The sequence below is a fragment of the Bos indicus x Bos taurus genome, chromosome 8 (genome assembly GCF_003369695.1).
Source record: "Bos indicus x Bos taurus breed Angus x Brahman F1 hybrid chromosome 8, Bos_hybrid_MaternalHap_v2.0, whole genome shotgun sequence".
NCBI classification, from domain to species: domain Eukaryota; kingdom Metazoa; phylum Chordata; class Mammalia; order Artiodactyla; family Bovidae; genus Bos; species Bos indicus x Bos taurus.
In genome coordinates, this window is record NC_040083.1 from 112,115,248 (window position 1) to 112,137,622 (window position 22,375).

At 59.3% G+C, this 22,375-nt stretch overlaps 2 protein-coding genes and 1 long non-coding RNA gene across 25 annotated transcripts in view; 2 read left to right on the forward strand and 1 right to left on the reverse strand.

Moving 5' to 3' along the window:
* MYT1L (myelin transcription factor 1 like) overlaps positions 1-2,867 on the forward strand; it is a 397,832-nt gene extending 394,965 nt beyond the window's left edge. For 13 of the 22 annotated variants that reach the window (XM_027550720.1, XM_027550721.1, XM_027550722.1 and 10 more), the window contains 2 exons: positions 63-197; positions 795-2,867. In XM_027550720.1, the coding sequence (XP_027406521.1) occupies positions 63-197; positions 795-821 (162 nt within the window). In that variant the 3' untranslated portion in view covers positions 822-2,867. Of the gene's footprint in view, positions 1-62 lie in introns of all 22 variants that reach the window. The other 9 variants (XM_027550729.1, XM_027550730.1, XM_027550742.1 and 6 more) reach the window with 3 other exon arrangements.
* LOC113897761 lies at positions 1,734-18,540 on the reverse strand. The gene is made up of 3 exons (XR_003512425.1): positions 17,801-18,540; positions 14,635-14,924; positions 1,734-3,597 (listed from the first exon to the last, which is right to left on the reverse strand). It is a non-coding gene; the product is annotated as an uncharacterized LOC113897761 (long non-coding RNA).
* PXDN (peroxidasin) overlaps positions 17,077-22,375 on the forward strand; it is a 65,321-nt gene continuing 60,022 nt past the window's right edge. Inside the window, exon 1 of one of the 2 annotated variants that reach the window (XM_027550714.1) lies at positions 17,077-17,366. In XM_027550714.1, coding sequence (XP_027406515.1) covers positions 17,176-17,366 — 191 coding nt within the window. In that variant the 5' untranslated portion in view covers positions 17,077-17,175. The remainder of the gene's footprint in view (positions 17,367-22,375) is intronic. The other variant, XM_027550715.1, reaches the window with a different exon arrangement.

Below are 22,375 nucleotides of genomic sequence, written 5' to 3' on the forward strand. Positions count from 1 at the left end.
GATGTGAATATCCTATTGAGAAAATAAAAGTTGCATATGAACTACTATTTAATATCTCGTAGGATCCAATCAATGAACAAAATTTTGATGCATACGTGACTACTTTGACGGACATGTATACAAATCAAGACCGTTATCAGAGCCCAGAAAATAAAGCTCTACTGGAAAATATAAAGCAGGCTGTGAGAGGAATTCAGGTCTGAACAGCTGCTGTAGTGGTGGAATCTTGCTTAAAAAACGATGCCTCTTGTTCTTTGCTGCTGTAATTTACCAGAAAGTGTTATATATTTATTTCTGTTTGAAACAGTGTTATGCTTACAAGACTTCATAATGATTTTATGTCTTGCTTTAAAGATAGTACCTGCAGAATAGTTTTGGAATACATTCACATTTTTGTACGTTTTCATATAAGCTGACATAGTGTGACATGCCATGTAATGTTTATAGCTGCTAATGTATGCACATTTGGGGGTATATATATTTCTGAAGAGGTAAGCCGATCAAAATAAATAAGAGTGTACATTCTTTTTAATGCTTTAGTGATTAAATGTTTAGTATTTTGAACTGAAATGGACACACACACACACACACAAACAGCTCTGAATGATCATTTGGTGGCCCTGCAGCCACTTTTTAGATGTTATCGTTTTGCCTCATGTTGGAGGATCTTACGGAATTTAAGAAATACATTTTGTGTGCATATTGTTTCATAGCAAGAATTGGTTGCAAAAAAATGCTTTATTTTTGAACAATGCTTGGAAATATTATGTGATTTTTTTGTTTGTTTGTTTTAGGAGGATGGTGTATGGTGGGGGCAATAAATGAGGTTTTTTGCATTCCAAGGAAATGGCATATGGATTAACTGTAAGAAATGAGATAAGTAATTTATTGTAAGACAACATCAAGCCATGGAAACTTGGCAGAAGATTCAAAGCAGCTTAAACAGCACTTTTAAATTAACTCCTGAGCGTTACATGGTGTGACGGTGGGACCTTCAGCTAAGACAGGGGCAGAGTAGAGGTGGACGACCCGAAGACGCCTCCTCCTCTCTCGGGCGCTTTGGAGCAACCTTCTCCTCCCTCCCCGAGGGCTCCTCGCCCTCGGAACCGTCTGTTACCCGACAGAATCCGTGTGTTTTCCTTTGCGCTCAAAGATCCTTTGAGACTCTTTCTCTCCCCTCCCACCTTATCCAGTTACCATTCCTGTTGTCGCTGTCGTGAGTTTCCCGTGGGGGATAAAGGCAGACGGTGCCAGTCCTCGCGTGACCGGGCTGAGCGGCGGGCCGGCCTGGGTGGGAGAGCGGCGCAGACCGGCGCCCCGCCCGGCGCTGGCCTCGGGAGGCCGCGTCCAGTCCAGAGGCGGACGGCGCTCCACGTGCGGCCGCCCCGCGGGGCCCGCGGGCCTAGGACGTTCGCATAGCCTTGCTCGGTCGCGACCTTCTCTAGGAACGAATGCCAGATGGTGGGAGTAACTAAATGCCCTTCAGCACTTTTTGCTTTACACTAGATCATCTCAGACTCGTTTCCACCCTGCAGACTGACTGTTCCCCCGACGACTGCACTCCGCGATGCGTAAGACCGCTTTCCACCGCCGCGCTCCCCTTCCTCGCGCGTCCCCGGGACGACCTGTCGTGTTTTCGATCGCTGTTGACTTGATTTACATGTGATAGCATTCTTCCTTCCATGTCTTGATGTTATGCAGGAAGTACAAAAGTACTTTAAAATTTTGTTATGAAAAAAAAAAAAGATGGGTTTTGTAAAAATTAAAAAAAAATATTTTTAGCAGAACAGGACTTACAGGGTCATTGTCCCCACAGCGTGCCAGTCGACTATTTGCACTTACCTTGTCCTATATATCCGTACGGAGGTGTGCAATTCCCGTGTCAGTAGCCTCGTGACTCTGACCCTGGAGGAATCCGAGGAGGCCTCCCCGCTGACCTGATGATGCTACGGGACATTACAGGGACCTCACCACAAATACTCTGATACAATACTCAACCTCGGTATATATATATGTATAAATACATGTACATCCCAGCGGCACTTTATACTGTTCACTGTACAAAAGCTTACAGTTTTCCAGGAGGACTTTAATAATTAGCTGGGAGAAGATTGTGTGATGACTCGGGCGCCGCGGCGCCTTCCCTGCGGGGCCCTCTTTCTGTTGTGTGATTCGTTGTAGCTGCCCTGCTCAGAATTGCCTTTTTGAGAGCTGAAGCCAGGTGCGCCTCGCCACCTGCGGCCACATATCCCGTCCGGGGCGGCCTCTGCGCGGCCCCCGTTGTTCATATCGGCACATGCATCTCCCCGCCCCGTCGTTGTCTGCAGCTTCTTTGCCAATTATAGTGATGCTTTTCGTAGCGTAATAGGTAGTATCAGTTTGGGATTCTAATTGTTCTCACCTATGTACAATGGAAAGGGGTTTTAAGCACAAATCTGCTGCTCATCTAACGTTGGTACATAATATCAAATCAAAGTTATCTGTGACTATTATATAGGGATCACAAAAGTGTCACATATTAGAATGCTGACCTTTCATATGGAATTATTGTGAGTCATCAGAGTTTATTTATTATAACTTATTGTTCATATTCATTTCTAAGTTAATTTAAGTAATCATTTATTAAGACAGAATTTTGTATAAATATTTATCGTGCTCTCTGTGGAACTGAAGTTTGATTTATTTTTGTACTACACGGCATGGGTTTGTTGACACTTTAATTTTGCTATAAATGTGTGGAATCACAAGTTGCAGTGATATTCATTTTTAAATTGTGAACTTTGTACAAATTTTGTCATGCTGGATGTTAACACATCTTACTCTAAATAAAAAAGGTGTTACCACATTTGTAGCACGAAGGGTCTCTAGCTGCGTGTGCATCTTCACTGAGTCTGGAAGCTCGTGGGGTCTGGGGCAGCGGGCGTTTCTCCCCAGCCACGGCCGCTTCTGCGACGACGTTGCTGCAGGCTGACCCGTCTACCCTGAGGTCCATGAGTACAGACGGGACTGTTCCTGGAAGCACTGCCCCTGAGCTTGTCCAGAAGCCACGTGACACCTCTTGCCGTCACCCCTACTGTTTCCTCTTGAGGTCACGTCTGATGCGGGTGTCCCCCCAGAGCAGGGACATCCTCACAGATGCAGACGCCCCTCCCGATGGACACAGTCATCATGCAGCATGCATCCAGGTCCCAAGGTTCGCACCCGTCACAGATCTCCCCGGGCCTGGGGTGCAGAGGCTCACAGCTCTCCCAGCTGCCACAGGGCCACCCCTGGCCCCTCGGCGCCGAGCGGCTCCCCGGCCTTCCTGGAGTCCCAGCAGCACTTTGTGCTCCGAGATTCCACGCCCTCTGAGCCTGTCTTTCAGCAGGTGTTGCCCATATCTTACACCTGGCACTGGGTCAGCTGCACCAGGGTGGATGGAGTGTGGGGTCCTGGGGGGCAATTTAGGGTCCCGCCACCCCGTCTCTTCAGACCATGGGGCACACCTCCGTGAAAGGGCGCGTCTTCAGGATCACGGAAGTTCAACAGATGGCGGAACATCGAGGAGCTGCTGTCGTGACTGAAATCTTTCAGCTTGGTGGTCGAAAGCATCTTGCCCTGAAAATCAGTGTAAACATGACGGAAAGCAGGTTAGCAAGAAGGTCAGAAATCTTACAAAATTCTTGACCTGGTGATTCCAGATGTCCCTCCTAAAATACCAAAACAATTGAAAATGCACTGAAATAAGTGAAACCAACCCCCAAAGTCCTAGTACAGAGGGAGGCTGGAGCAGATGAGATAAAGGCACTTTATGGAACATCATGGTGTTACCAGAAATGACGGTTACAAATCCACACTAACACGATGCTTGTGATGAAGGGAACAGCACAGAAAACAAAATGATGCAGCGGTTAAGAAACAGCTGAGTGGCAACAAGGTTGGGTCAAACCAACGTGTGTTAGTGCTTCCGGTGGTCCTGCCAGCCCCCTGAGCCTGGGGAGGTGGGGGGTCTGTCCAGTCCTGCTCTCCTCCTCGGCCCCGAGTAGCAAACCAAAGCCGGGGAACCATGGGCCCCTGGGAAACCAAAGTTGGGGGTGAGGAGGCGGGCCAGAAGCCAGGGTCCCTCTAGTGAGAATGGGGTGACGGGGCAGCAGCCACATGGGTCCTGGGCCTCTGGTCTGAAACAGCCCTCCTGATGGGTCCTGCCAGGCACGTACCAACAGAGCCGGCTGCGACCACACTTTTCTCACCCTGGACCAGGCGCAGTGTTTTAGAAAGTAAATATCCGGAGTGTGCATTCCAGGGTGTTTGGGAGAAGAGGCTCCAGGGTTACTCCACATCTGCAGCACGTACCCCCCGGGGTCACCCCACACTCACCACGTGCCCCCCGGGGTCACCCCCCACACCTCACCACGTGCCCCCGGGGTCACCCCACACTCCTCACCACGTGCCCCCCGGGGTCACCCCCCGCACCTCACCACGTGCCCCCGGGGTCACCCCACACTCCTCACCACGTGCCCCCCGGGGTCACCCCCCCACACCTCACCACGTGCCCCCGGGGTCACCCCACACTCACCACGTGCCCCCCGGGGTCACCCCCCGCACCTCACCACGTGCCCCCCGGGGTCACCCCACACTCACCACGGGCCCCCCGGGGTCACCCCCCACACCTCACCACGTGCCCCCCGGGGTCACCCCACACTCCTCACCACGTGCCCCCCGGGGTCACCCCCCACACCTCACCACGTGCCCCCGGGGTCACCCCACACTCCTCACCACGTGCCCCCCGGGGTCACCCCACACTCCTCACCACGTGCCCCCCGGGGTCACCCCCCACACCTCACCACGTGCCCCCCGGGGTCACCCCACACTCCTCACCACGTGCCCCCGGGGTCACCCCACACTCCTCACCACGTGCCCCCGGGGTCACCCCACACTCCTCACCACGTGCCCCCGGGGTCACCCCACACTCCTCACCACGTGCCCCCGGGGTCACCCCACACTCCTCACCACGTGCCCCCGGGGTCACCCCACACTCCTCACCACGTGCCCCCGGGGTCACCCCACACTCCTCACCACGTGCCCCCCGGGGTCACCCCCCACACCTCACCACGTGCCCCCGGGGTCACCCCACACTCCTCACCACGTGCCCCCCGGGGTCACCCCCCGCACCTCACCACGTGCCCCCGGGGTCACCCCACACTCCTCACCACGTGCCCCCCGGGGTCACCCCCCGCACCTCACCACGTGCCCCCCGGGGTCACCCCACACTCCTCACCACGTGCCCCCCGGGGTCACCCCACACACCTCACCACGTGCCCCCGGGGTCACCCCACACTCCTCACCACGTGCCCCCCGGGGTCACCCCCCACACCTCACCACGTGCCCCCGGGGTCACCCCACACTCCTCACCACGTGCCCCCCGGGGTCACCCCCCGCACCTCACCACGTGCCCCCCGGGGTCACCCCACACTCCTCACCACGTGCCCCCCGGGGTCACCCCCCCACACCTCACCACGTGCCCCCAGGGTCACCCCACACTCACCACGTGCCCCCTGGGGTCACCCCCCGCACCTCACCACGTGCCCCCCGGGGTCACCCCACACTCACCACGGGCCCCCCGGGGTCACCCCCCACACCTCACCACGTGCCCCCCGGGGTCACCCCACACTCCACACCACGTGCCCCCCGGGGTCACCCCACACTCCTCACCACGTGCCCTCCACCCCGGGCAGTGAGGAGGCCTGGATGATGCGGATGCTCTGCGCGCCCATGACTCCATTGGCAGCTCCCCTCTGGAGCCCAAAGCAGCCTCCTGCCTCCTCCCGGGAGCCCTGTCACCAGGAGCAGCAGAGCCCTTAGTGAGCAGAGCCTCTCGGCTCCCTGGGGCCTGGTCCCTGGTCCCTGTCCCTCTGCGGCAGGAGGCCCGGAGCTGTCAGGGTCCTGGGACGGTCCACTCCCTCCACACTCAGCTCTGGGGGTGCGGACCTTTCAGTGCAGCAGAGCAACACGGGGGAGCCCCGGGCCTGAAGCAAGTTAAAAGGTACATCGAGGAAAGCAAACGTGACTCTTTGTCCTTTCTCCTTTTACGTTTGCACAGCTTTAGATCTGGAAGTTTCTTCACAAAAACCATCGCGCAAAGTCTCTCTGAGTGACCAGATTAGCAGCCTCGTTTCCTTGTGTGTGGTTCGTCCCTCCCACCCCAGTTCTACTGGGAGGCAATCGACATGCAGGTGTGCATGTGATGGTGGGACATCTGCCCTGTGAGCTGCTCACGTTCAGCAGTCGTCCCCTCGCACAGACACAACACAGAGAAAGGGCCAGAAAGAGGCCACAATCCTTTCTTTCCTCTGGGATGAGGGCTCATGGAACCCATGGTCCTCAGGCCCTACAGCAGCTTGAGCTCTGCTCCCGGCTCTGTGGTCGTCCCAGCACCAAATCACCCTGTAACTGGGAGTTTGCACCTTCCTCCCATTACCTGGGTTGGGAAGATCCGCTGGAGAAGGGACAGGCTCCCCACTCCAGTATTCTCAGGCTTCCCAGTGGCTCAGCTGGTAAAGAATCTGCCTTCAGTGCAGGAGACCTGGGTTCGATCCCTGGGTTGGGAAGATCCCTGGAGAAGTAAAAGGCTACCCACTCCAGTATTCCTGGGCTTCCCTGGTGGCTCAGCTGGGAAAGACTCCACCTGCAGTGCAGATCCTGGTTCAATCCTGGCTTGGGAAGATCTGCTGGAGAAGGGATAGGTTACCCACTTCAGTATTCTTGGGCTTCCCTTGTGGCTCAGCTGGTAAAGAATCTGCCTGCAATGAGGGAGACCCGGGTTAGATCCCTGGGTTGGGAAGATCCCCTGGAGAAGGGAAAGGCTCCTCACTCCAGTACTCTGGCCTGGAGAATTCCAAGGAGTGTATAGTCCCTGGGGTCGCAATTGAGCGACTTTCACTTTCACCAAAATGCCCCAAAAGTTATTGGTCACTGTATAAGCTGAATGGAATGTAAAAACAACATGAAGATCGACTCCCACCAGAATCAATGCAGATAAGGCAACCCTGCCTGATATGAGGAAGCCAACACATCCCAGCTCCTGGGGGCTCCTTTTTCGTGTCCAACGCAGCATCCTGTGCCAGCACCTCTCAGCTGGTCCGAAGCAGCCCTGGCTCATGTCCAGCCAAACGCTGTGGTCTCCTCTCTATCTTTAGAGTCCTCTCCAGGCTCTGATCTCCGCCTCAGTTCTTAATTTTCTAATGACTTCTTTTCCTTATCTACGTGTTTGCTTTTTCTTTCTATGTAATATAAATACTCCTTAAGTTGCCTCAAAATGATTTTTTGAGTAAGGAAAAATTTTTGAATTGAGCTTGGACACGGGAAAAGATTTGGGATAAATGACAATCCAGTTGATTTTTCAGTTTAACAGAAGTAGGTTCTTGATTATAAAGGAGCAAGAAGGTAATAGATTATCTGAGAAGATAATAGATTATCAACAGGAGGATCTAGAAAATAAGAAGTTTAAGTTGATGAACAATTAATCAGTCAATCTAAGAAAAAAACGGAAAACTTTATTTGAGCCAGATTCAAGGGTTATGACCTGAGGAGCATCTCAGAAAGCCCTGAGAACTGGTCCACCCACCAGAAATCAAGGCACAGTTATGAACGATTTTTGAGCCAGGGGACTGTACGTCAAAGCAATGGTACATAGTCAGATGTAAGCGTCATCATTGCAGTGGTTCATGTGACCTCGTCTGAGATTACCAACAAGTGTTCTCGATAAAGAGTCGTCTTGCTGATGCTGGCAGAAGGCTGCTCTTTAGCTGAGTGGGTATTCCTGCCGATGTGGTGGTCCAGGCGATGCCTAATGCAGGAGAGGAGGCCAGAGGGCAGAGAAGACTTTTCATGCTTCACTTTTCCTTGTCTTGTCATAAGACATGAGTTTTATTTCACATCGATATTCACAGGTGTTGCTGCTCCCTTGCCTGCCGGTGCAGACTCCCACGTGTCTCCCTGAAATCTCCCTTCCTTGCCCGGCTTGTGCTCTACCTGCTGCCTCACTGACGGGGCCGGACCGGCTGGTTAACCGGAAGCAACCAGACTTCCTGCTCCCGCCTTGCGTCTCCAGGGCTAGAGGAGCTGGAATTCTGCAGTTCACTTGTGCTGGGAATCACGTCTTATCATTTGCTGTACTGCCAAAATACAAAAGTATTTCTGGGAATCCAGTGAAGTGTTGATTTGAAAATGTTCTTAAATACTTTCGGCTTATCTGATAAAAGCTCGAAAGATTAGCTCATGGGCACATTTTTGAATTTTTTCTTTTCTGCAGAACAAGGGGTAGAATTCCTTTCACTTTCAAGAATGAGAGCATGTCTCCTGAGTCTGGATCTGAATCTCAGCCTGTCTCATCCTTGATCCACGGACGGGCCCCGTGTCTTAGCTCCTCCCCACCCACCTATCCTTGATCCACGGACGGGCTCGGTGTCTTAGCTCTGGGGGTGTCTAGTCTCCCCCAGAGTCTGGTCCTGCCTCGGGCTGGGGTCCTCCACGTGCTACCGAATTGATTTGAGGGGACCCTGCTCAGGCCCCGGCCAGGCCGCGGCTCCCTGCTTTGGCAGGAGACTTTCCTTTCTCATTCAGGCTGGAGCAGCTAAAACCAAAGTCGAGATCAACACAGCGCAGTCTTTATTCAGTGGCCAAAGAACGGAAAAGCAGGAACCAAGTTCATGGAGCAATTCTTGCCCAACCCGGAGAGGGCGGTTTAATTCCCAAGAGTAGAGACAGAGGAGGAGCAATGCTAATGACGGGGAGGCATCGGGGCTTTTCTGAGGGAGCCGGCTGCCACCCCGTCTTGTCCTTTTCCAGTCTGCATCCTCCCACGGCCGCTGGTAGCTTTGTCATCTAGTATCTAAAGTAGTAAGACCAGCTTCGAGTGAGACTTGGGCTCTGCTGGAGGTCAGGCTTGTCACCACCATGGTCCCCGCTGGTTCCAGCTGGGCTTGTTTTGTTGGTGTGTGGCTTCCACTCTCATCTCTGGACACTTTAATTCAGAGTTTTACATTCACTCCTGCCGAAGGTGAGGGTTTCCAGGTTCTGAGCAAAGACCTGCAGCAGCTCTGGCAACGTGAGCTTTGTCCTTGGCAGCCCACCCCCCTGGCGCCAGACTGGGCTTGCAGGGCTGTGAGCGAAACATGCTGCTGTGTATCAGCCTCTGCAGGTGGCGCCAGTGGTAACGCCCCACCTGCCAATGCAGGAAGATGCCCGGAGGAGACAGGACAACCCGCTCCAGTGTTCTTGCAGAGAATCCCGTGGACAGGGGAGCCTGGCGGGCTACAGTCCATGGGGCCGCAGAGTCAGACATGACTGAGCGACTAACGCTAACATGAGTAGACCAGCAATGTTGCAGCCACCCAACCACCACAGCTGCCCTGGGAAGTGAGTCCTGGGGGGACTTGGAGTGGAGACAAAGGGGCCGCAGCCACCCCGGGGCAGAGGGGCTCAGGGTGAGAAAGCCCAGGACACTGGCCCGGCAGGTCGTGAGCTGCACATCAAGGGAGTGGTGTCAGCGAGCCGACTCTTGCCTCTTCCCATTCATAGAAAGGGGCTAAATTCACCAACCTGAGATGCTTGGTTTTCTGTAATTAATAGTGTCTTCTGATGCTCTGACCCCCTGGTCTTTGTTGCAAAAGCTCTCATAGATCCTGGCTCCTCCCTCACCTCTTCAGAGCTCTCCCTGAAAGCCATCTGAGAGACTTACTCCCGGCAAGTCCTCAGCAAGCCAGCCCAGCAAAGCATCACTCTCAGCCCACCCTGGGAGTGTCCTCATTCCGGGCTCCCTGGGGTCTCACCACCAGGGTACAAGGGCAGCTTCAGTGGCCGGCTGTCTGCAACAATGTTTACTGATATGGCAGAAACGCTTTTTCATCCACAAGGGAAATCTCTGTTTGTAAGGGAGTCTCCTGTCTGAGTCAGGAGAGAAGGCTGATAGCAAATCACCAGAGACTTAAGTCTGCACAACAACCGAATCTGTATCTGTTAATTATTCTGAGTCCCCTTCCTACAGCTGGCCTCCACACACTCTTTCTCAGCCTTAACTGAAGATGGTGAAAGTGTTAGTCACTCAGCCCTGTCCGACTCTGCGACCCCATGTGCTGCAGCCTGCCAGGCTCCTCTGTCCATGGGATTCTCCAGGCTAGAATAATGGGGTGGGTAGCCATGCCCTCCTCCAGGGGATCTTCCCGACCCAGGGATCGAACCCTAATCTCTGGCATTGCAGGCAAATCCTCTGCTGTCTGAGCCCCAGGGAAGCCCAGTGGAAGACGGTACTTAGACCTGAACTCCAAGGCTCCTCTTTGAGATGCTCCCCGCCTGGGCGCCTCCGCTGTGGAGTTTACCCCCATGGGTAAACTTTCAATTTCCTCTTGCTAATCATTCATATTGCAAGGCCCCCAGCTGACACCCCAGGAGTGAAAACGGTCAGGACCCTGTGGGGCCCTCTCAGGTACGGAACCATTCTGGGTTCCCCCATTTCTTCCTGGAAACAGTCTTCAGCCTCCCAGACCTTCTTTTTGCTCCCAAGCGCAGATTCCAGCAGTAGCCAATCAGGGAAGGGAGGAGCAGCCAGCAAACAAAGGCGCAGTCTTTGGGGTTGCAGAGTCCCGTCCCCCCAGGACTCACACGCCGGACACTGTGAGAGCCCCACCCCAGAGGACGGGCTGCAGGCTGAGCCCAGGGTCCCGGGCACTGCCCTGATCTCCCACCACCCACCCCCCCACTGGAAGGAAGGCACACACCCCACAGCCCCGCCCCACATCCTGCCCCTAAAACTGCCCCCTGAAGCCCACTGGGGAGTCTGGGTCTGCCGAAAAGAGCTGCCTGCTCCTCTGGCTCAGCCCCGCGGTGAACCTTCCTCTGCTCCAGGCTTGGTCGTTCTGATTGGCCCAGCCTCACGTCGGGCGCAGGGCCTTCAGCAGGAGGGCAGGAGCAGGCCCCGGCTTGGGAGCCCAGGAAAGCGGTGTTGAAGGGACACCAGGGAAGCTCTGACTCCTTGGAAAAGACCCTGATGCTGGGAAAGGCAGGAGAAGAAGGAGTTGACAGAGAATGAGAAGATTGCATGGCATCACTGACTTAATGGACATGAGTTTGGGTAAATTCTGGAAGTTGGTGATGGACAGGGAGGCCTGGCGTGTTGCAGTTCATGGGGTCGAAAAGAGTCGGACACGACTGAGCAACTGAACTGAACTGAACTGACCGAAGGAAGTTCTACTCTCAGCCTGGCTCCTCACAGCAGACGCTGACCCTGCTGGGCTCCGCTAAGATTTTCTCAAGGAGACCTGAAGGTCGGCTGACTCGGGGAACGCTGGTAGACATCCTGCTCAGGGCTCCGTGGGCGTCCAGGTCTGGGCCCCCCAGGCACCAATGGTCCAGCAAGAGCTCTCCAACCTCCCCTGCTCTGCGCCCACACGTGACATTCCTTCTGGAACATTCCTCAGGGGACCGGAGCTCCAGTCAGTGCAGGGGAGGGGGCGGAGGCTCACCTGCCACTAGTGGTCAGTGACCGCGGACACAGCCCTCTGGAGTCTGTGCTGGGAGAGCCCAGGGTCAGGGAGCACGGTGGAACCACAGGCTGAGCTCGCCTGCGGAAGACGATGACGTCCTGTTTCCCGTTTCTTTCGGACGTCTGTCCCAGGCCTTTGCACACGTGCATGCACCTTCTTCATGGTGGCAGGGAGCCCAGCACCTGAGAGCCCCCCTCTGGCTGTGACCCTCTGGACCCGGGCCTGCCATCCAGCCCCCAGGCAGGGGACGGGCCTGCAGCCAGCAGACCGCAAGCTAGAGCGGGTGGCACGCGCTCAGACACTCTAAGCGGAGGGTCCCCGCCTCCATGGTCTCCGGGAGTGTTGCCTGCGAGCCATTGCCTCGGGGCTCAAAGCCGTGGAGGGCGGGAAGCTGGGTCCTTGACCCTGGCGGCTCCGAAGACCAGCCTGTGAAATGGGCTGACTCCAGGCGGGGAGGCAGGAGAGGAGGTGCAGAAGTCAGGCGGGGGTTGGGAGAGTGTGCACAGGGGTCCCGGGAGAAACACAAGGGCCCCACCCTGAGAGACAGAGTGCGAGCAGATTCATGGGGAGGGGAGGACGCAGGCCTCGAGGGGCCTTTGCAAGAGAGCCGGTCTTGGAGGCGGGGTGGGAGGGTGGCAGCTTGCAACAGTCTGTCAGGGTGCGGTCCTGTGACAGCAGCCATCTGGGCGGTGAAACCCTTGGGGAGGGGGCCCCGGATGGTAGAGCTCCTGCTGGAGGACCTGAGCCCAGTGCCTGCGGGGCTGCGGGGGGCGAGCATTCCAGGAGAACACAGGAGCCCTGGAGGACACGGCCCCAGGGAACCTGGGCTCCAGGGCCAGGCCCACTGCCGGCCAACCGCCACCCCTGCACCCATGCGGGCCCAGCTCCGAAGGGGCGGCCGGAGCCCCAGGGCCGAGCCCACTGGGGCTGCATCCATCTTAGGCTAAAAAGACTCTAAGCGGGTGTATTTAGTCATCTGGCGTGCTTCGATGACTGTTCTGAAGCAACCAATGTGAGCTTGAGCAAACTCCAGGAGACGGTGGAGGACAGGGAAGCCCGGCATGCTGCAGTCCATGGGGTCGGACACGACTTAGTGACTGAACAACAACTCCTTTCTTTTTTTAATGTAAGAAAAGAGGCTCTACCTGATGTAAGGACAGCAGCTTCTCAACAAGTGGGTGCAGGACAGGGAAGCCGAGTGGGTTACAGTAAACACGGGCACGTGTCAGCCGGGAGGGCTGTAACTGGCGGCAAGCTGACCGCAGGCCCATTTGGCTGAGAAGAGTCTTCTAGTTCAGGACAATAAAGGGACGCCACGTGCACAGGGCTGAGCGCGCGCTCCCGGGGTGGGGGATTCAGGTGGCCCTGAAGCGGGGACAGGGCCCAGCGTGGCCGACGTCCTTGTCTGGGGTGAGACACAAGCGTGCAGGTCCGCGGGTCCTCCCACGCCCGCGCGTCCTCCACAGACAGCCCTGCACTCCGGCTAATGCTAGATGCTAAGTCACTTCAGTCCTGTCCGACTCTGTGCGACCCCAGAGACGGCAGCCCACCAGGCTCCCCCGTACCTAGGATTGTCCAGGCAAGAACACTGGAATGGGTTGCCATTTCCTTCTCCAATGCATGAAAGTGAAAAGTAAAAGTGAAGTTGCTCAGCTCGGGCTTATCTGCAGATGTTTCTGGAGCGCAGAGCCCTGCCTGCGCCTGGGACGGAGCCACACCTAACCCGGCATGACCCCGCCCCCTTCATCCCCATAGGGAGCTCCCTGTGAAGCAGGCCCCTGTCTGTTCCTTCCCTTTCTTCAACGGGGCAGCCTGGGGTGGGAGCAGCGGGGAACAGGGCCCTGGGCTCATCACCACCCTGCCTGGAGGCCTCTGTCTCTTAGCGCCCAGTCCTGCCTGTCATCACCACCCTGCCTGGCTGTCTGTCCAGCACCCAGTCCTGCCCGGAGCTCGGGGCGTGACCTGCTCTGGAAACGGGCCTGCTGCAGACGTGGCCAGCATCAGGGGGGAGCACCCCGGGCCCTAAGCCGGCATGTCCCTCCAAGGACAGGGAGATGGGGATGAGGACAGACCGGGGGAAGCCCTCCTGGAGACGGGCCGTGGCCGGCCGCCCGGTGCGGCCCCGCTAGCAGCACTAGGGGCTGCAGAGGGGCGGGGAGGAGCAAACCTTGACCTCTGGCCTCCAGGACTGTGGGGTCAGCCTTCTGCTGGCCACCATGCCGCCCGTGATGCCCTGGAGCACCTCCCCTGGAGCACCTCCCCAGAGCACCTCCACGCCCTCCCCGCGGGCTGCCAGTAAGTGGGCTGGCGCCGGGCAGGAAGATGCTGGCGAGGCCCTGGGGAGGGGGGCAGTCTCAGGCACAGCCAGGTTCTCCAGGGCTGACTCACCGTCTGGGAATGGCCCCCCAGTCTCCAGACCCGGGAAGCCTCCCCGCCAGGAGGACACTCGTCCCTGGAGGGGGGGCGGCCCCCACACCTCTCGCCAGGCCCTCAGCACTGCCTGTGAGTGTGAGACTGCCTCCTCCCATGACAGACAGGAGCCCGGGGCTCCGAGAGGGTGAGACGGTCACCAGAGTCATGGAGCTTGGGAGGCCGCTGCCCAGTCTCTCTTGTTCTAAACCCCATGCTCCCTTCCTCACAGACTCCTGAGGAGCGATGGGCAGACAGAAGGCAGGTTTGCCCTGGAAGTAGCAGGAAGTGCAGACTGTCCCTGGGGGCCCCTCGGGCACTTGGGTGTCTTCTCAGCACAGCCTGGGCCCCTGGGGGTCGGGGGGAAGGTGGCCCCTAAGCAGGGAGAAACTGGCCATCAGTCACCTCTGCCGGCTTGGGGCTGTGGCTGCGGGGGGGCCCGGCGTCCCCAGGAGGGTGGCCCCCGTGGCCCTAGTGAGTCTCCAGAGAAGGCCAGCAGGGACCAGCGGGGCACAGGCTGGGCCCAGTGACCTGCAGGAGGGGGCCCCCACCACCAGCCAGCTCAGTAGGTGAGGTCAGGGCCTGGCAGGGGTGATGCCAAGTCAGCATCCCATCCCCTCCCTGCCCGTCATGAGTGATGGGGCCTGGACAAGACATGCTCTTCACTGAGCATCGGGTTTTGCATTTGCAAACTGGGGATACTCACATCTCTTCGGGATGTCACCGAGCTTAGATACTCAAGTATGCGGACAGCAGTCACGTGCAGGCCCGGCCCTGGGCGGGTGCTCAGACAGCAGGCGGGCGGGCGACCCACCCTCACGGCCGCGTGACGCTGCAGAGCTTGGGGTGCCGGTCACAGAGCACAGAGCATTCCACGGGGCTCCTGGTCTCTCTGAATGCACGTCTAAGCAGGCAGCACAATCACACCAGGAAGGAATTGTTTACTGCAGGACAGATAACAGGATCGCGGGCAGATAACGAGGCTCGGGAAGCGGTCTGCAGAGAGAAATGCAAACAGTCACGTGGGCTTGGGCAACAGAAAGCCTGGGAGGCTTGAGGGCCACAGTGAAGGGGAGAAGGTCAGGATCCCCGAGGTGCAAGGCCTCCCTGGGCCTCTAGGGGGCGGATGTGAGGCCTCCCTGGGCCTCTAGGGGGCGGACGCGGGACACACCGCCCAGGAGGTGCAGAAGCAGAGACAGCCCAGTAGGAAAGAGTGTCCCTGCTGAACTGGGAGGAGGGGAGGCTGGGAGGGGAGGGCGGGGGAGGGTAGGGCTCACAGAACCCCTCCTGCAGCGTGGGCACTGCTGGAGCACGCTTCAGAGGCAGGCCAGGAGGCTGGGAATTCAGGGGGCAGCGCATGCTGAGGCCGTGAGGCGGAATCTCTTCTCCAGGAAACCTCAGTGGTTTCTACTCTAAAGACCCTCAACTGAGTGGCTGAGGCTCCCCCACAGTACGGAGGGAGCTCCTCTTTGCCCAGGCTCACCACTGTCAGTCTCACCTACAAAACACCTTCAGCACAACACTGGGACTCATGTTCGATCAAACCACTGGGGGCGACAGCCCAGCCTGGACACGTATGAGCCACAGTGGTGCTGAACCGGACGTGTGCTGCTGCGGACGCCTGCTCCTGGGGTGGGTGAAAAGCGGCCTTTACCCGCTGAAACCTGGGGAGCCTGGAGACTTTGGGCTTGGGGAGGGGCGGCAGAGTCCAAGCAGCCGCACATTCTCTGTCCACTGCAGGAAGGGGGCTGGCAGGCCCAGGTGGGGTCCTAGTGGGGGTCCAGGGCGAGGGGCAGAGTTGGAACTGCTGGTGGTTATGGCAGGGAGGACGGAGAGCAGAAATTGACCGAGACCCAAGGAACAACTGGAATCCACAGGGATTTTCAACTCACACGCGTAGGTGAGGACCTCAGGGGTGACTGCTGGGGTCTGATGAAACATCTTAGAGGATCTCATCAGAGATTCAGAAGAAAAAAGGACAGTGAAGTTTGGAGTTTCTGACCTAAGTTTGAAAATCATGCGGGGCAATCAGACAGCATTTGAGAAGGAGTGTGAAGCCCCAGGGGACTTGTGACTGTGAGCACACAGGCCGCCTGGCTGGCGTGTCCGAGCCCCTGGAGACTGGGAAGGCTGCTTCCAGTGGTTCCAGAACGCCAGCTTCGGGGGGGCCGGGCCAGCCCCCAGCTCAGCTCTCCCAGAGGCAGGCCCTGGGGACCACGGAGGGGCAGCAATCTGCTGACACAGGCAAGCGTCCGCCGCCCCATCCCCACAGCAGCCTGGGGAGACCACCTCTCTGCCAGTAGTCAGACCGGCCACCAGACAGTGGGGGTCAGAACAGACCCAGGCTCCTCTCTGACGCTGGGACGTGGTGACCGTGGGGCTTTGGACTGGACCTCCTCAGCTGTAACTGGACCCTCAGGAGTCAAGTGTTAGAAAAGAGGGTCTCGGCCCAGGGCCCTTGCTGTGTCTTCTGGGGGCTCCAGCAAGGCCCCCTGGGGAGGCTGAGTGGGTTCCTCCAGCCGTGGCCACAAGGGAGGAATCTAAAGGACACTGAGCGTCCACCTGGGCCAACCCTAAACACAGACCTCTACCCAAACGTCTTCTAGGCTTCTCACCGTGCCCTGGGGTCCGCAGTGCGCAGGACAGGGCTAGGGCTGGAGCTGGCGCGGGGGCGGACAGGCCTCGTGGGCCCAGGCAGGGAGCCCGACCCTGGCTCTGATCCCCAGCGGCTTGTCTGGAGGCAGGTCTCCGAGAGACAGCCAGACAGAAACAGAGAGACGGAGAGAGACGCAGTGGAGGCAGGGGGCGAGAGAAAGGCAGAGAGGGGAGAGAGAGAGAGAAAGCGCTTGGAATCCTGCCTGGAACTTGCTTAGTCCTCTAACAGTGTTTTCTGAAACAACAAAAGCTCCTATTGCACACGTGTGGCAACGGCCGCTAGGCGAGGCCCCAGACCGTGAGCGCGGACCTGGGACTGGACCCCGGGGGCCCAACCTGTCCTCCGCAGCGGGGGCCGCCGGGCCGCCGCGCTCCGGGCAGGAGGTCCTCGCCCCGCCCCGGCCCTCGGGGAGGTGGGGGCGGGAAGGGCGGAGCCGCGCGCATGTGCACAGCTGGCGCCCCCCGCCCCCGGCGCACAGCTGGGAAGTGGGCCGCGCCTCGGCGGCGGGCGGGCGCAGTCCGGAGCCGGCGGTGGACGCGCCGGGCCCTCGCTGTCGGTCCGCGCGCCCAAGCGCCCCGCACGCCGTGGGTCATGGCCGTGCGCGCCGCGCGCCCCTGCCTGCTGGCACTTGTTCTGTGCTCGTGCTGGGGGGCGCTGGCCGAGGTCGCCCCCAGGCCGAGCAACGGGTGTCCGAGCCGCTGCCTGTGCTTCCGCACCACGGTGCGCTGCATGCATCTGTTGCTGGAGGCCGTGCCCGCCGTGGCGCCGCAGACCTCTATCCTGTGAGTGCGGCGGGGCGCGGGGCGCCGGGGGCAGGGCCCCGGGAACCTGGGCGCGCCGGGCGGCCGGGGACCGGGTCGTGTGGCGGGGCGCGGGGCGCCGGGGGCAGGGCTCCGGGAATCTGGGCGCGCCGGGCGGCCGGGGATCGTGCGGAGGGGCCTTTGTCCTCCGTGGCCGGACGGGGGGCGGACCTGAGCGCAGCGCGCGCCGCCTCCGGAGCCGCCTTTGTTTGGAGCTCGGAGTCCCCGCGGCCGGGGGAGTCGTCGGGGCCGCCGGGGAAAGCCCCCCGCCCCGCTGGCCCTGATGCTCGCCCGATCCTCCCCCGCCCTGCTCGGGCCCCCTGCTCCCGGAGCCCGGCGCCCCCCTCTCCCGCGTTCCTTTCCCCTCCCCCTCTCCTCCGACTCGGCGCTTCCCCCTCCTGCCCCAGGCGCCGTACCCCTGTCCCGGCTCCGGGGGGGCCCTCCTGACGCCCCCCTCTCTGACCCGCGTCCGGCGGGGCGCGGAGAGCCGGGCCCGGGTGGGCGCACGGCTCTCTCGGGCTCCCCTGCGCCGCGTTCCAGGAGGGGCCGCGCTCTGAGTGCGGGAAGGCGCGGGCGGAGCCGGGTTCCGAGCGGGTGTGCGCGCGGGGCCCGTCCCCGCCCTCGTCTCCAGCTGGGGCGCCGCGGCGGGGCCACGGGGACCCGGCGCTCCAGTTGGCACCGTGCGCCCACCCCCGCGCTCCCCTGGGGATCCCGCCCGCGCTGCCGCCGAGTCGCCCGAGGCCTGTTCGGATGCGCCCCTGATTAGAGTTTCAAACTCCGAAAAGGCAGTCCGCGATCCAAGCGCCGACTGCGCTCGGCGGCCCGCAGCCGCCCTTCTGGATGCCAAAAATAGTTTCCACTCTTCTCTGAGCCCGAGTGCTTCTGGCACTGCCGAGGCGCCTGCAAAAGTTGTAAAGTTTGGGGTGAACTATTCAGGAAGTGGGCGGTCAATGTTCTTTCAAAACCAAGTAGGCGGACTCTCCTCGTGGTCGCCCGCCTGCCGGCCCTTCCTCGGAGTCCGCGGTGGGACTCACCCCAGGCCTGGAAACCCTCTCCCCGGCAGCTTCCCCGGCCGCCCTCCGAGGATGGGGCCGGTGCGCAGGAGGCGTCGCCACAGGCCGACTGAGGGGCTTCTGGAGGCCGTGATTTAACTCTTCGGTGAGTCAGTGGGAAAAACGCGGACCCTGAAGCCGTTTTTTCACGTCCCGCCAGAGTCAAATACATGTACTGTGCTTTGCCCTCACGTCTTAATTGCTTTTTTAAAAAGACAGTATTTTTAAAAGATGACTGTGGTAGAGCCAGAATGGGCCCACCAGCGTCCTGCGGGCGGTGAGATTTTCCACAGAACCTCCGGGAGTTTCATGGTTGTCAATTCTTTCCATCTTCCTGACCCAGGGATTGAACCCTGGTCTCCAGCATTGCAGGCAGACTCTTTACTGTCTGAGCCACCAGGAAGTCCTAAATTGGGCTTCCCTTGTGGCTAAGCTGGTAAAGAATTTACCCGCAACGTTGGAGACCCAGGTTATATCCCTGTGTTGGGAAGATCCCCTGGAGAAGGGATAGGCTACCCACTCCAGTATTCCAGCCTGGAGAATTGTGGTGTGAACACACACCTGTCTTACAGCTGTGTAGACACAGGCACCTGGGGAGGAGGCTCCCATCCGTGCCAGTGTAGACCTGGGACGCGGGAAAACTGAGTCCTTTGTGAAGGGTTCAGCTGGGGGTCTGGGACTGCGAGCCCAGAGGGAGACAGTGGTGGTGGGTGGGGTCTCATGGAGGAGCCGATCCTGGCGGGAAGGCCCGCTGGGGAGGGGTGTTGCTCTGGGGTCTGGGGTCCAGTCTGGAGCCTTCTTGGGGGGCTGCTCGTTGGGACGCAGTGACGTCACCGGCTCCGCCTGTGCAGAGGTAGCCCGTGCTTGCTCTGAGCTCCTCTCCCAGGGCTCTGCTCTCCTGCGGCTGCTGTTCTTCTCCATCCAAAGTATGATCTGGGAACAATTGGGGACTGAAAGGATGTGAGGGTTAGGGAAGACTTTGGCCCCGGAGTCCGTTGGCCTGTTCAACCATCACTTATCCCTTAGCTTTCAGGACTCTCTCCTCTCCCCCGTCCCCTCAGCCCCCCCGGAAAGACTGACTGAGAATCACCAGGAGCATCAGACTTGTCCCCCCATCATGGTGTCTCAGGGGTGTGCCTGTGTGGGGCCCTAGAGAGGATCGTTCTGCTTCGTGGTTGGGGGTTAGAAATCCTGGTCTGAGAGCAGACCCTGGTCCAAAGCATGTGATTCTAGTTTGACTGGGAACCGTAGAAGAGGGATCCTGGCCACCCCGCCGTCTGGGGTCCCCGCGCTCTGGCGCCGCAGCGTTTCGGAGCCCTTCAGCACCGGGTGTCATACGCTCAGCTTGACTGAATATTTCAAAATACTTTTGAGTATTTCACTCTGCTCATCATGGTGGGGATTAACAGCTGGTGACAAACATGCACGGTGGCATCCTCACTCTGCCCACTTTGTCCTCCCCTCGGCCCGGGCCTTTGGGGGATCTCCTTCTATACCTGCTGCCTCACGAGTCTCCCTCTGCCCCTCACCCCCCTTCTGATCTGTTCTTGTCGCCTCCTCTGCGAGGTCATGGGAATCACCCCCATCCCATAGTCCAGGCCACTCCAAAGCCACCGTCCACGTGACAGGAAGCCCTGGTGTTGGAGGGGGCCTGGGGACGTGGGCTGGGGGAGTGCAGCCTGGCCCACAGCAGGCAGGGGGCTGCTGAGAGTGCCTCCCCGGGGTCAGGCCGCCAACCAAACAGCTGGCCCCACTTCCGCCTGCTTCTGATGGCCTCTCTGTCTGGGCCCGAGCCGCGTTCCAGCCCCCACCTTGCGGGGTCCCTGGTCCACGAGGGCACCAGGGAGGGAGGCCCCGCAGCCCTGTGATGAGGGTGACCACTCAGGTGCGCCTGGCCAGGGGGACTGCAGGAGGCCGGGGGCACCCATGGTCTGCGCCTTCTCCACACTCGGAGAAGGTACTGGTGGGGCCCCCAGCATGGGTCGGGCCCCTGCCTTCCTTTTGGCCCCGCACTGGACCTGGCTGATGGGAGAACCCAGTTTCTTACGAGCTGTTCTGTGCAGGGCGCTGAGGTCTCTGCCAACAGGTGGCAGGAGGGAGGAGGGGGGGGTCCCGTCAGGTCAGGAGGGGCCTGGGGTCTCCAGCAGGGAACTGCTGACCTGCCCCGTCTCCTGTCTTCCTGGGGCTTGGGGAGCTCCCTCTCTCTCTGCTGACCTGAGGATGCACTTGGCCCCGGGCTGGGCTGGCCTCTCCTCCCTGGCGGGGTGGGTGATGGACCCAGTCAGCAGATGTGAGCAGCTGTGACTGGGGCCGTGGTTCCTGCAGGACACCCATGCCAGCCGGGACCTTGACTGCAGCCTGAGGCTCACCTGAAACGGATTCCTGCTTTAGATGGCCTGCTGGATGAAGTCAGAGCTTTTACCAGTACAGCTCAACTGCGCTTCAAAAGCACCATAGGAACATTTTTTAAGTACATGCATGCTGGTGGTTTATTTTTCCAAAATGGTGGCGGACCAAGTACCTCCTCCCACCACTAACAGCCCTGCGGTATCCAGAGCCCTCAGCTCCGCGGACGCCCAGCCCACTGTGGGCAGAGGGAAGACCTCAGGCACTGAGGAAGCTTCCAGGGGGCCCGAGACACCGCAGGTCGGGAGCAGGACCTGGGTCCCTGCTCAGCTGGGACACAGCTTGACTTTGGCAGATGCGCCTTGGGAAGCTGCAGCCGGCAGGCGGTAGGAAGCCCCCCTCCTTTGTGTCGTTAATGGGTCAGGAAATAGTTGTAAAAAGACAGCACCGCACAGGCTGCTGACCCTGGAACCAGAGGCAGCTCTGGCCTCGTCCAGGTTCCAGACGCCAGGACTCGTGGCTTCTTCTGCCCCCTGTGCTCCCGGGCCCCTCGCTCCGTCCTGTGACTCAGCCTCTCTGCCTGGCGACACCCTGGCCTCCTCCCTGGAGGCCTCAGCGAAGGGGACGAGCCTCGCTCACAAGCAGGGGCCTGGGGACTGTGCCAACACATGCGTGTGTGCCCCCCGGACCCCCGCGGTGGCAGGCGGGGCCCAGGAAGGCTCTGCCCCACCCGGCAACGCCAGGGCTGGAGGGGGGCAGGTCCCTGCCTGGGGAACGCGGGCCTCTTGTTCGAGAGGCAGCGGCTGCACAGAGCCTCTGCGCACACGTTCCAGGTGACAAATTCAAGTGTCAGCAGAACAGACATAGGATCCCCGTCTCCAGAGCTGCTTCTCATCAGGTTGAAAAACTGGGTGAAAGTTGGAAGGCCCTCGCCCATGTGCCAATTCCCACTGGCCAGCCCTCGCCCATGTGCTTATTCCCACTGGCCAGACGGGCTCTTCCGGGCGCTGGTCACAGGAGCACGCTGTGGTGGACGCCGTGGTGAAGGCCTGGGGGCCGCGGCCCCGGGCAGAGCTAGCAGGTCGCCCCAGCTCCGGTCGGCCTGGTCCCCCGCCCTTCCCTGCGTGCTCCCGGGGAGGCGCTGGGGCCTCCAGCGCCCGCGTGTCAGGTCGCCCAGCTTAGCGTCCAGGCTTAACGAGCATTTTAACTGTGACAGTGTCGTAGCTTTGGAGTACACAAGAAAACGCAGTTTGGGCTGGATCCCATCTAAAAGCAGTGGGCAGTGCTGGGCTCGCCGCTTCGGGGCCACGCGGGGCTCCCCGTGGGCTACCGTGTGTCTCTGCGGCTGACAGCTCCCTGGGGCTCCTCCTTGGACGTGGACTGGTAACCACACACCACGTGTCGCCTGTCAGTGGGTGAGAGAATGCTTTTAAAGCAGCATCATCGCTAACTCATGACCTTTCTAAGTTCGTGAGTCCAGGGATTCGCGTTTCTTTTGCTGCTGTTCAGTCACTCAGTTGTGTCCGAGTCTTTGCAACTCCATGGACTGCAGCACACCAGGCTTCCCTGTCCATCACCAACGCCCGGAGTTCA